This window comes from Anoplopoma fimbria, chromosome 16, assembly GCF_027596085.1.
Source record: "Anoplopoma fimbria isolate UVic2021 breed Golden Eagle Sablefish chromosome 16, Afim_UVic_2022, whole genome shotgun sequence".
Classification (NCBI taxonomy): domain Eukaryota; kingdom Metazoa; phylum Chordata; class Actinopteri; order Perciformes; family Anoplopomatidae; genus Anoplopoma; species Anoplopoma fimbria.
In genome coordinates, this window is record NC_072464.1 from 6,352,807 (window position 1) to 6,365,971 (window position 13,165).

The 13,165-nt window shown below is 44.3% G+C and overlaps 2 protein-coding genes across 4 annotated transcripts in view; one reads left to right on the top strand and one right to left on the bottom strand.

The window, feature by feature from the left end:
- dnah7 (dynein, axonemal, heavy chain 7) overlaps positions 1 to 1,111 on the top strand; it is a 68,762-nt gene extending 67,651 nt beyond the window's left edge. Inside the window, exon 66 of the mRNA XM_054614679.1 lies at positions 889 to 1,111. Within this exon, the coding sequence (XP_054470654.1) occupies positions 889 to 1,095 (207 nt within the window). The 3' untranslated portion in view covers positions 1,096 to 1,111. The remainder of the gene's footprint in view (positions 1 to 888) is intronic.
- Positions 1,112 to 2,308: 1,197 nt separating this feature from the next.
- Positions 2,309 to 13,165, bottom strand: part of slc39a10 (solute carrier family 39 member 10) — a 30,230-nt gene continuing 19,373 nt past the window's right edge. For all 3 annotated transcript variants that reach the window (XM_054615513.1, XM_054615512.1, XM_054615514.1), the window contains 7 exons: positions 9,694 to 9,869; positions 8,405 to 8,569; positions 8,176 to 8,284; positions 7,778 to 8,080; positions 7,367 to 7,447; positions 4,990 to 5,180; positions 2,309 to 4,829 (listed from right to left, as the gene is read on the bottom strand). In XM_054615513.1, the coding sequence (XP_054471488.1) occupies positions 4,677 to 4,829; positions 4,990 to 5,180; positions 7,367 to 7,447; positions 7,778 to 8,080; positions 8,176 to 8,284; positions 8,405 to 8,569; positions 9,694 to 9,869 (1,178 nt within the window). In that variant the 3' untranslated portion in view covers positions 2,309 to 4,676. The remainder of the gene's footprint in view (positions 4,830 to 4,989; positions 5,181 to 7,366; positions 7,448 to 7,777; positions 8,081 to 8,175; positions 8,285 to 8,404; positions 8,570 to 9,693; positions 9,870 to 13,165) is intronic.

Below are 13,165 nucleotides of genomic sequence, written 5' to 3' on the forward strand. Positions count from 1 at the left end.
GCTTCAGCACTTTCTGTTTTACATTGTGCCTGCAGGAAGCCGAGCTCCTTTGCTCTTCTTTTTATTAATTAACAGAGCTTGATATGGTATATGAAAGCCGACTGACAGAGTGATGGAACGGAGTGCCAGTGGCAGAGAGCGAGGGCTGATCCAAGTTTACTCTCCTTTTATTTATTTTTATTTTCCCTCTGTTCTCTCTTCTTCACAATGCATTCAGTGCTTATGAATAATGCACAACACTGAGTTGTTTTTTTTTTAATATTCAGACATTTCAGGGCAAGTTATTAACAGAATCAGTTTTTGACAAGAGCGGAGCTTAATTAAAAATGTGCTTATTATATGTGGGATGGAGAAAATCACAACACAGGCCGGCTTTGAAATGCAAATCTTCACAGAAGAGCTGCTTATGGAACCAGATGAGTACTTTTCTGGCTGCAACTCAACAAACTGTTTTTTGTTTTGTTTTTTAAGATGTTTTTTTGAGCGGCCCAGTTTATCCCTTTTTTGCATAACCGAGACTTCTTAATAGCCCAAGGGGACGCTTCCTTCTGAATGCTATTGTTTTATAAGTTTACATCCCCAGAGTTTCAAATTTGTGAGTTAATGTTTGGATCCAGGTTCATTTCCATTGTGTTCATGTCCTGACCTTTGAACCTAAAATACAATCTGATCTCTTTGCTTCTTTGACCACGCTCATCATGATGCATCTTTCATATAATCAAGACTGTTCAATTTGCTTTTTGTCAGAAGAGGCATACAGAATTTCATTTGATGGTTTAATTATTCCACTAATCAAATGTTTTTGATGGAAAACATCGCCCAGTTTAAACTTTAAAATCTTGTTGTTTGATCCGGTCTGCCTCACCGTTCTTCTCTCTCTCCCGTCAGATGTGGCTGAAGCCTCTCAAGCGCCAGGACATCCCACAGAGGATGTGCTACGTGGTGCCCGTCTACAAGACCAGCGAGCGGCGCGGCACCCTGTCCACCACGGGCCACTCCACCAATTATGTCATCGCCATGACGCTCAACTCCGACGTGCCGGCTGAACACTGGATCAGACGAGGGGTGGCGCTGCTCTGCCAGCTCAGCTCCTAGTCTCCGTTGGTCTCCGTTGGTCTCGCACACATGCACCGACATGTCATTAAACAAGAATGAGAACCAACACTCTCTCTCTCTTTTACGCAGTACATACAAATCTACAACAGTGATGATTTTAAGAATTAGGTAACAGAGTATCGTTTTGAAGGAATAGAACTTACACAGGAGAGAAAATATGTCCCAAGGAATTGTAGGAAGGGGAAAGTTTTGAAAATCTACTGATGTGTGTTTTGCTGGCCACAAACGCCGTTTTGGCTATATTTCAGTGAACGTATAAGCCTACCTTGAAGCAAAACAACATACCATACAGTATGTAAATTAATTTCTTATGGTCACATGATTGGTCTGGTCTTATTCTACCCAGATTTTAGTTGCAGTTCAGTTCAAATGTTTCCTTGAGGGACAGGCCGCTGCACCGGTTGAGGCAGGAAGTACGAGCTGGCTAGCTTTAGGGAGGGGAGGACTTCAAAGATTAACTTGATTATGGAAATACTGTAAGTAGTGTGGGATAAAAAAAATCAATGTGTGTGACTCTGACCAAGTGTATCATTCATATTTTTTTTAGGTTTTATGAATCATAGGGAAAGTATTTTGAAAATACTCCAAAGTATCTTGCTATGAATATTTGTTTTAGCCCCGGCAAATACCAATTGCAAAATAGTCAAAAGTAATTGTATTTCAAATACAAGTAACAGAGATACTGCTCATCGCTGACCGTAACCCTTTCTAATATTAAATAGTTATTGTCTCTTTATAGTGGATGGCGGCCATATTAAACTTCAGGATTTTCCCTTCGGATATTCATTAAGATTTAATTTTTTATTTCAAAGAGAATACCATTTAGAGTACGAGTTTTGATTTGTGTGAGGTCAAGATACATTATTAGTGGACTGCAACAGTAATGCCCACGTAACGTTACAGTAGCCAGATTACTGATAATAATATAATACTAATACTGATAATTGAGCTTGAGCTGAAGCTTGAAGGCTGATGGCAGAAATACTCAGCCGCACCTCCCACATGCATGTCGTTTCTAAATGTATGCGTTGTTCACTGAGCCTTTGTGTTTCTGTGAAAACCGGCTTTGCTAAACCTGCTGAGAGCAGCAGAGTGAGTGTTACTGATGCGCGTTACGCTGTTGTGGTTCTGGAGCCGAACACAAGCTGTCTCTGTAACATCACGCCAGAACCGTCAGAGTTCTTTTCAGAGTTTATTTTCCTTCCGTGATGGGGAGAATGCACAGATAGGCAAACAGCAAGAATGTCACACTTTGCATTTTATATCCCGATTACTAAACAAACATACAAGAAAAGCAAGTATGAAAACAATCATCGACCTTCATTTTCAGACAATGTTTTTCAGTGAAGAAACTTTGGGGCGTAGTGTCACTAGCTTATCGCACGCCTGACAGTACCGTTTGGATTTTAATTAGAAAAGAAATACAGAAACTCAAAGAAAATCAGAAAAATAGGGACCCCTTATCTCTTTAAAAATACAAAAACACAATAAAAATGAATTTTGTAGAAAAATACCAGATAAATATCAAATAGTCAAATTTCAAACTATGAACTTTACTTGGTGTTGGAACAGAATGAAAGTACATTTAGATCCCGTTGAACATAAGATGAAATAATAAAATGCCTGTAAAAAGATATAATTTTAAGTAAGTAAGTGATGCAGATAAGTCATGTGATCTCACACCTGCATCAACAACAACAAAAAAGGCTCAGAACAGCAGTCACACTACGCCCCAAGGAATTCCTCAGGCTCTTCACGCGGTTCATTTAAAAAGTAACAAAGGCTGCTCGTAGTTTAACTTTGCAGTACAAAGAATGAAATCAAATGTACACTCAACACAGCGTCTGTACCGTTTTCACTCATGCTCCATGCATGACATGATCAATAACACGACTTCAATGTGACCGACGATGACTTACAGCCAGTTGAGACATAAGATGATGGATGTCACACAGTGACAGGATAAATGAAGCCACACACATTAGCTGTGTGCTCTAGCAGCTGAAGCCAGGCTAGCTAGCTAAGCAGGTGAGCCGCAGGACGGCCAATGGAATGTATGGAGTGAGGGGGAGGGGGGGGGGTTGTCAAGCGCCAGCCACTGAAAAGCCACACTTGGGCCAGTTTTGGCACAGTCAGCAGACTGTTGATAATGTACCCTCTTTGTCCTACGGCTTAATAACTCAGGGTAAACAAGAGAACCGTCTTCTGTTTGATCCGTCTCAGACTGTCAGGAAGTTCATTCATCGACAAAACTACTTTCAAATCTATTTTTTTGCAGCAACAAAACATAGATATTTGCTGCTCGACTACTGAAGCTATAAAGACCCTGTGTATTTAGAGTTCATCAAAAAAGAAGTCTGCAATAGTGTGACACTCAACTTCCTACTGTAATGAAATGTCCACTGCAGGGTGGTCCGATTGGAATAAGCACCTTTTAAGAACTCAAAAAGGCTACAACTACAAACTACAACACAGTTGGTTTCTCTGAATTCACATTTTGTAGCTGCTGATTCTGATAAAGAAAGATACAACGTAAAGGCCTAACAATAAAGTTCCAACGGCTACAGATAGCCAAACCATTAAAAAAAGAAATTGGTCTGACATTTGTGACGTTTAGTTTCTTAACAAAAACATGAATGTCTTAAATTCTAATTTGTAAAGGCTTTGGCAGCTGTGTTAGCTAACACTATGAACTACAAGGGTTTAATAATCCCATGGAATTAGACAATAAAAAAAAACACTTTAAAGTGACAAATGGTGAAAGTTGCAGCAAAAAAAAAAATAGATCTACTAGGAAAAATCAAGGGGCACACTTGACTGTTTTGACACTGAAGCTTGAAGCTTTCAAGACATTTTGAATGTGAAGCTAAATGGCTAATTCTGGAAGTAGCTAGCTAAAGTGAGCGCTCCGTCAGTGCTGCTCCAGTGGCCAGGGCTTGGCACAGAGAGACATGAGGTGTTTTTTCATTCACAGCATGATGACATCAGGAGTTGATGATGGATGGAGCGCGCACCACAGATGTACGAAGCATGGATGACGGGACACAGCACAGGATGGAGACGAGATGAGGAGGAGGAGGAGGGGAGGCGTACGCCGACAACACACTAACAACAGGTGATGATGATGATGATGATGATGGTGGTGCATAGGCGGTGAGCTGCCGGGCCGTGACAGGAACACGCTTCCTGAACCACCTTACTGTCTGCAGCTCTTCTTTTTTTTTTTTTTTTTCTTTAGATGGAGCTTAGTGGTTCAGAGCAGAGGAGGTGTTCTCTGGTTGGTGTGTAGTCTCTCTCTCTCTTTCTCTCTCTCTCTCTCTCTCCTTTCGGGGTTTGGGAGCTGGTAATGGAGAGGCAGAGTGTAAACACATCACTGGCAGAAACATGAGATATGCATAAGCTACCGCTGCATGTTTGGAATGGAGGCACTGGCCATGAACAAGACCCACACCGCATGCAAGACTGGGCCGGTGTGTCGGGAAAACGAAGCATGTTAAGGCCGAGAGGACCGATACTGATACATCCAGCTCTCCCCTCCTTCACCCCCCGGCTCTCCTCCACTAAAAGCCAAAATTAAAAACGATGCGGTCCTCGAAGATGGCGATGAGCAGCATGATGCCGAACCCGGTCAGCAAGCCCATGTTCTGCAGGACAAAGTGTCCCAGCTGGCAGCGCTTGTGGTCCTCGCTGTCCCCGTGGAGCATTTCTGGCAGCTGTGAAAGAGACAAAGCGACCAGTTGGGATCAGAGACTGACTTCCTAGAAATTAGCATTGCAGAGCGGGAGAGGAGTCAGTGGTAGTTTAGCTGATGTTGTTGGAGGGGGAGAGACAATTATCGCTCTGGGGCCTGTCGAGCGCAGCGTTCCAACTCACCATATCCACCAGAGCCACGTAAAGGAACATGCCAGCCGTGATGGCGAAGATCCAGCTGGTGACACTGTGTGTGTACTGGCCCACAGCGGTGCCGATCACCATGCCGACGTAGGCCATGAGGGCGGACAGCAGGTTGTAGAAGATGGCCTGCTTCACTGACATCCCGGCTTTCAGCAGCACCGCAAAGTCACCTGTCAGCCAGAGGAGACACACACACACACGCACACACACACTTATTTAAACGCCATTAAAGCGATTCCGACGCACGCGTCTCTTATTCTGACACTCGGGTACCCAGCCTCTGTGTCTTGAGCGTTTCTGTTCGTTCACAAGTTGTTTATGAAAGGTTAAAGTAACAAGTAAGAGTAAGGCAGTGACAGCCGTGTGTCCGATTCCTGTTTACGCATCTTCAAAGTGACGCGCACTTTGCAGCGCATAAAAACCCCCTCGGTGAATAGGTCGACGCTTGTCAGGCCGTGTTTGGTTTTTAATCCTTTTTTTTTCACAGTCTATTCTGCCTCCGCCTTTCTGTGACGAGGTTGCGCGTTCAAAGCGAAACTCCCTCCCTGCGTCTGCCTCCGCTATCTGTCTTCGAGCAGGTGGGGAAAAAAACAGACCAGGAGCCGCTCTCTCCTAAGAAATATGCCCTTAACTCCCTTCTGATACGCTTGTGATTACACATGCACGCCGTAGCCTCTCTACCCTCTTCAATCATTGCCGGGGCCAAATGCGGGAAGAGGCCCAAGTCTCAGCGGAAACGCCCTGGATTTGGAGAGAGGGATGAATACTGAGAAGGGGGTGGCCTACATTTCCTGCACCGTGTAACAAGCGGCCTCTTTTCCTTGCTAATTACCTCAATGAATATATTACCACTCTGCTCTCATCCATCAATCAAACCCGGAGAAAAAGTGTGGAGGCGCAGGGGAGGGCGAAGTTAAAGAGAAACAGTCCACGCACGGCTCACTTCAATGGCCTTTTTTTCTTGCTCCGGCGTTTCCTGCCTCCCTGCTTCCAATCCATCCGACAGTCGGACACGCCCGCCGCAATTAACACACCCATCACTGCCAATTAGCTTCACTCTGGGTGGTTAAAGAACCCTCGTAATCATCATCTTTGCCATCCAGCTGCCTGGCGGGCGGAGGCTTTTGTGTTGAGGAGGAGCTGAGATGGTGCACTTGTCAAACTGCTGGGCTTGTCTGACGAGCTGGCCCTACGGGGGTGAAGGCCCGGCGGCGAGTGCTGCCGAAGAGCGGAGCACCGAGTAATCACGAAATGCGAAAAATAACACGGGGGAAGAGAGAGAGAGAGACTGATCTCACAAATCTCCACGTGCCGCTTGAGACAGGAGCAGCCAACCATCTGGAAAACTTGAGTGCGACTGAGTCGAAACGGAGACAAAAAATGTTGGACCAGAATCAAAGCTCCTCTGTGCGATCCCGAAGCCCTCGCAGTTGACAGCCAGTGACTGCAGCTAAATGTTAAACATCAGTCTTTTAAGCAGGCGGTTTGCAGTTTCAGTTAAACCCAGATGTGTTTCACACTCCTCTTCCTCATTCGGATGCTTTTACCAGAGGCAGATGATCCTCTTTTTTTTAATTCCCCCTGAACACGACAAGAACAGAGAGGATGCTGCTGGTCGACACCAGGGGGAGCAGGCAGACAGACGTCTAGGCTTTTATTCAGCTGATGACACTCTAATCATCAAGCACACAAACGAGGCATGGAAACTTCTCCACGACCACACACATCATAAACACTGATGTGCTACGCGTGGGCCCCCATTGTCCGTCTTTTTCACCCACCTCTCCATCTCACTATAAACAAACAGGCAGAGGAGAGCACCGTGGAGTAAAAAAAACAAAAAAAAACTACCGAGAACAAAAATGTTCACCGCCGCTGAGTCAAACTGAATCAAATGGGTCCTCGGAGGAAACAGATTCGAATGCAAATGAACGCACCGGCAGCTGTGGCGCCTTTTGAGCCTCACTGTATTGAACGACGTGTGCCAGGCGCGGTACATCATCCTCACTGACAGGACACGTTGACAGGCCATTTCGCCGCTGTCAGAGGAAAAAACAGCCATTAATCAGAGGGAAAAGTACATTCTTCTGGTGTGAGAAGAAGAGTGATGGTTATTGACACCGCCGGGTTTTTTAACAAGTTCCGAGGGACCGAAGGGGGGACGCGAGACTCCCTCGGATCAAAGTTCTAGTGCAAGTAAGAAGAAGAGCTGTTTGGTGCCAGGCAGAGCGTTAGACACTGGTTCATCATTACGTGAGCTAACTTGCAACGCCTCAACAAAGCGTCTTTGTTCTAACCGTTGAATAAATGAAGTGTGTCTAGTGTGCAATCAGACAATGTGTTGGACTCCACTTACCGAGTTCATGAGGTAATTCATGGCAGAAAACAGCCACTGACGTACTGATGCCTCCCGTCAGGTTTGCACTGAATGCTGCGCCTGTAGAGAGAACAAGGTCAGGAAATGTCATGAAGGGGGAAACATTCCTGCTCTCTGTCGAGCTGAAAGATTAAAGATTGATGCCACTCCAATGTCTGTTACACTACATGTGAAGCTAGCGCCAATTAGCTTAGCATAAAGAGTGGAAACAGAAGCCAAGCACATAAACCCAACACAGCAGTTGTGGAAGGCCGCTGAATGAGGCTGAAAGCTTACTTGAGAATTTTATTAGTAAGTGACATTTAGCTAAGAAAGGTTTGTCAAACATTAGTGGAGTAACAGGGATTCCTGACTTATTCATCTAAAAAAATAAGCACCAGAACCTCTTACCGATAGCCAGGCCGTCACTGAAGTTATGCATGCCGTCGCCCATGATGACCATCCAGGCGATGCTGGCTATACCCGCATCCTTCATCTCCTGGTCGGAGTGGCAGTTCCCACCGTGGGAGTGGCCGTGCGAGTGTCCGTGATGCTTGACCTTGCGTCCGTTCTCCTTGGTGTGCGACGGCTGGTCTGGTTGGGGGTCTGCGGGTGCCAGCGGCGTCTTGTTGGTGGGAGAGTCGGGCGGCCGGAGCTCCGAGAGCTGCGTGTCGTTGTGACCGTTGTCGCAGGAGACGGCGGTGCTGTCGGGGTCTGGAGGATGGAGGAGACGTTACAGCTGATGAAGCGCTGTTTAGACGCTGATAAAGGCGAGGGAGCTCTTGTGAACACTGCGTGACCCTCCTTACCTTCGGTGAGCGGCTTCAGGTGCAGCCACTCTGCGTCCGAGCGCCGGTTTAATTTGTGGTCGGACAACTTCCTGCCGATCTTGCCGTCCTCGTTCGCCTTCTTCATGCCCTGTGAGCAGCAGAGACACAAGTCAATGCTCTGTCCACGGAAATTGGATTTTTGTGAGAATGAAGTGTCTGAGAACAGCAAGGCTCAGCGCAGCCCATCGTCTGCGGCTGCTTATCTCACCCTGTGGTCTTTGTAGTGCTTAAACATGCCGATGCAGTGTTCGATGATGAAGAGCAGGTAGATGCCGGCCAGCGCCGTTAAGCCCTTCCACACTCCGTCAAACTTTGTTGCCATATCAGTTTCCTCACTCGTCCCGTGCTCGCCGTGGTCATGCTGCCCTTGAGCCTGTGGTGGAGGAGAGGGACAGAGAGGGATGGGAGTGAGTCGAGGCGGGGGGGGGGGAAATCACACATTTGTCAGCACATAGATTTCATTTCCAAGAGTCACACGGATCCAGTCCCTGAAGACTTACTGTTGAGAGAGAAGAAGACTAGAGCGAGGATGGTTGATGACCACCGACAACACATCGTGTGACTGACTGCACACAGGTTGACTCGGTGCGTTAGACACGTAGTGCCAAAAAAAATTGAATATCTAGGACGAGGTCAGCGGCCACTACTGCCCATCAAAAGAGTAGGACTCCAAAATGAAGTGGGACACTGTAGAAAATGTCTAACGGATGTTTAGTGACAAACAAGAATAAGGCTTGGTCTGAAGAGAGTTCCAGTAAGGAGAGACCAGCAGAGGCAGCAGAGACACACTTTTCATATTTGCTAAATTTTGCTAAATGTGTCTGTCCCACACTTGCCATACATAAAAAACTTCATGACATGAAATTAAATGTTTGTTCATTTTAGTGACCCTACTTATTTACATATAGTTTTACATCAATCATTAAAAGTGCAATAACTATATAAGCTGAGCTGTGAAATAAAATATTTCAGAGGATTTTAAAGACAATGAAACAGTATCATAACTGAATATATAAACCCGCCATTAAACTTTTGAAGGACACATTTTTATTTTCATGTTGACCCCTGTTTGATTTTCATATGATCCCTTTATAGGGCCTCTGCAGTTGAATATCCCTTTAAATGGTGGCTACAGCCGTCTTAAACTCATTAGATTTGTACGAATAACACACAAAACAGCAAGTCAGCTAATTATGACATGGTGGTGCATGAAGCCGTATTTTACAACAGTCGGCACGGAAGAATCACACTAAGACGTTTTTAAAAGTTATTTTTAGCTACTTTATTCAAAACCTTTTTTACCTACAATTGGCTAAAAAAATACTATTTCTTTGGAGTTTTATAAATACCAACCCTGATTTTTGTCATACAAATAGTTCTCCCAAATGTATTGATGACATCCATCTCTGTGGTTGTGATAAGAGCATAAACGGCTGCTCTACAAACCGTGTTTTTAATCCACTGTGCACACATGGTGGCTGTCTGTAGCGTACTCACATGAGGCAGCAGATGAAGGAGAGCGTCTCCACTGAGCGTGCCCACTGCCAACGCCACCAGGAAGGTGAGCAGGAACTTGAAGCAGGACTGTTTGAGGATGGGCACGAGCACCACGCCCAGCAGAGACAGCAGGCTGATGATGGTGATGGACACGAACCCCCACAGCCACACCCACGCTGGAGAAGGGGGGGACAGACAAAGACGAGTTACTACACATGTCTGTCCGTTAAAAGAACACTTACAGCCAAAGCTTTACCATCGTGTGGCTGCTGGCTGAAGCTATTGTTTCCCATCGCCTTCACATGTGAAGAATCTATCCTTCATGTGTCCTTGTGATGACACATTATAACTAAAGCAAAACAAAATGTGAAGTGACATTTCAGCAGAGCCCGACTCGCCTCATTTTTCATTCAAGGCCGCAGACGTAAAGCAGGAGAGGAAAAAGTCAGAAAGGTACACTATCATTTAAGCTGTCAGCCGAGGACACATTTCAAAACAGCGCGAGACGGAGTGAGACAAAAACTTCACGATTCTTTCGTCACAGAGGACGAAATGTTTAATGTCGTATGAAATTCAATGTCACATCAAAGCTGACGGCGTGTTTGCTAAAGCGACGCTGGCTCCCTCACGGCTGACGTTCATTTATAGGAGTAGAGCAAGGTGTGCATGTAATGCACATCTTACAGGCAATTGACTTCTGTGAGGCATTTCAGGGGAATGTCACAGCAAACTCTACATTTAAAACTGAAAGGTAAAGAAAATATATGATGCTCACAGATTAAGCGGGTAATTAATGTTTATTATTATTTTAAACATGCAATGTAATTGATCTGTTTGCCAAGGTCAAAGGGTTTGACCCTGGGAAGTATTAGACCATTACTTATGTCCCAGTACATTTTGTCATCATATTACGCTAAGGATGTCCCTGACTAAGAATTTGAATAGTCAAATCTGATTGGTTAAGCCTTGCCTATTGACAAAGAGCTGGCCTCGCAGGCGTCAAACAACTGTCTCCGTGCCTCCCTCTGCTGATTTTAGAGAATTTTTCATTAATTAAAAAAATAACTAGCGCTCTGATACTTCTACGTTCTTATGTGAGTGTTCTGATGAATATATTTATTCTTTCATTTTGAAACAGCAGCCTTGTGTTAATGTTATTTATATATAATGAATGATCCTCTCTTTCTTAACCACATTTTCCCGTCACTGTGACGATTTGACTCTAATATCGACGGGCGAATCAGGCTCCTTGGATGGAATTGTCGAATAGTCGACTATTCATGGTCCCCCCCCTTTAAACTATTGAGCCCTGAAATAGCTTCATTCATCTAAACAAAATAACCGAAGCTGCCATCTAGCCAGAGGGGAAAAATGACTCATAACAGTAGAACCACACTGGCAGACACACTTCCTCTCCTCATCTAATCGGCCCCAGGTGGTGTCGCTTGTGAAGAGATGATCTGAAACATGCCTTATGCCTGACAGAGTGCTCTTTAGAGAGACTGAATCAAGCTGTTACTGTCCCATTACCCAGCTGTAGGATTAAAAAACATTGAAAAAAATAAATAAAAATGTCTCCCCCCCTGGCAGCCGTCTCCTCACTCTAAAAAGGAGGCTGGAGTTCCTCCAGGGGAAATATTTTAACTGAAGAGGAAGGCCCTGATGCTTAAGTGCTGATTACAGCCACTTTCTCATTAGCTTCAGTGAAGCTTGCTGCTCAAACCCTGACCCTCATTGCAGGTTCACACGCGTCCTCTGAAGCTATTACAGAAAAACTGGTGGCATTGGGTCTTTTGATGATGGCGTTCATTGCTACAAAATCTCCCATGAGTGTTAAATTGTGTGAAGATCTGGTGACTGTGGAGGCCATAGACTACCGTATGACTCATCATTTTCATAATCATCCAACCATTCAGTGAGGCCCATGTCCTGAACGGAACGATCTACATTAGTTATGTTTCTGCTCATTGCAAGGTCTGGAGATTATCTTGAATAAACAGGTCATGATTTCTGGAAAGACTCATTGCTGTTGAGTTTTTCAAATGCATTGTTATGGATGAACCACAAGCAAAGTGCCATATAGTTCATTTATATTGGAGAGAAGGAAGACATGTCTACGGCTAATATGTCTAACACTTAAGCAACTACAAAATCAACCTAGATGGATAAATAGCCCTACAGGTAAGAGGAAAAATATGTATTTTTAATTTTGGGATAAACTTTCACATTAAGGCCCAAGACAGACCCCTAAACTATGCAACGTGCAAGCCACAACAGAGCACCATACTCATTCAGGACTCTTTGAGCTATTTTAATTTAAACCATAAAGTGTATTACATTTTTTTTTTTTTTTTTATTACCAACAGCTCTCTTATAACTTTTGTACTTGGGGAACTCATTAACCAAACTCGCCAGATGGTTTGTAACACAGAACTGTCTGAGAAGCAGTCATTGGAAACTGTTTGGAAAAGTACTTGGCAGGTGATTTGATGAACCATCTGTCAATCAAACTCTTGCCGAAGCCAGTTGGGACAAGAGAGAAAAACATATTTTCCATTGACAAAAACCTTAAGTGTCGTTTTTTGGTCTTCTTCCAATGAAGAAATACTCTCAAGCTCTTATGTAACTTGTTTGCTATTGCAGCATCCATGTTAACATCTCCAGGAGCCGTCACTGTTATTATGAACAGTCGCCTCTCGGTGTCACCTCACACACACCTAAACCACGAGTGTAGCTGCCAGTCCCATTATTGTCCCATGCAAAGGCTTGTCGGACACAAATGGTTAAAGTCTAACGAGGTGGATTTTCTTGTGATATGTGATCATGTGATTCTTGCGTGATCTCATGATATCGTGAGAGTCCAGCTGCCTGGCAGGGCTTCAATTGCTTGTCACAGTGAAGTATTCCATAAGTTTGTGGACTAAGAGTTTGGCATTTTGCCCATCGCCATCTTGGTTTTTCGTCTGCTGTCATCTTGTTTTTTTGCAACCAGAAGTGACAGGAGAGGATGAAGTACAACTGAACGCTGAATAAGACATTTGTAGGTGACCAAAATGTTTCAATTGCTGTATCTTTCATTGACTCTAAACGGGACCATAATTAACTAAAATAACATCTTTCTGTATTGAAGAATACTTGGATATAGCGATTGAGACCATAAGGTGTCGCGCCCTGCTGGCCATAAGAGAGAATGCAAGTTTAAGGCACTTCCGCCTTGGCTTCACTTTTCAAACCCCCCAAGGTACCGCCTGGGGTGAACTAGTGAGTGCACCAACACGTAAATGCAACATGAGTTTTGACAACAAGCAAAATAAAAGTATTGTTGATATGAACAAGAACTTAGAAAATAGACAACAGAGAAAATATCAACAAAATAGATATCCTAGGTTTGTATTTTTGTTGATTATATTTGCAGTATTGTCTGCCATTTATTTAGGTTGGGTGATATCTCTTTGTATTTTTTAAGCAAAAG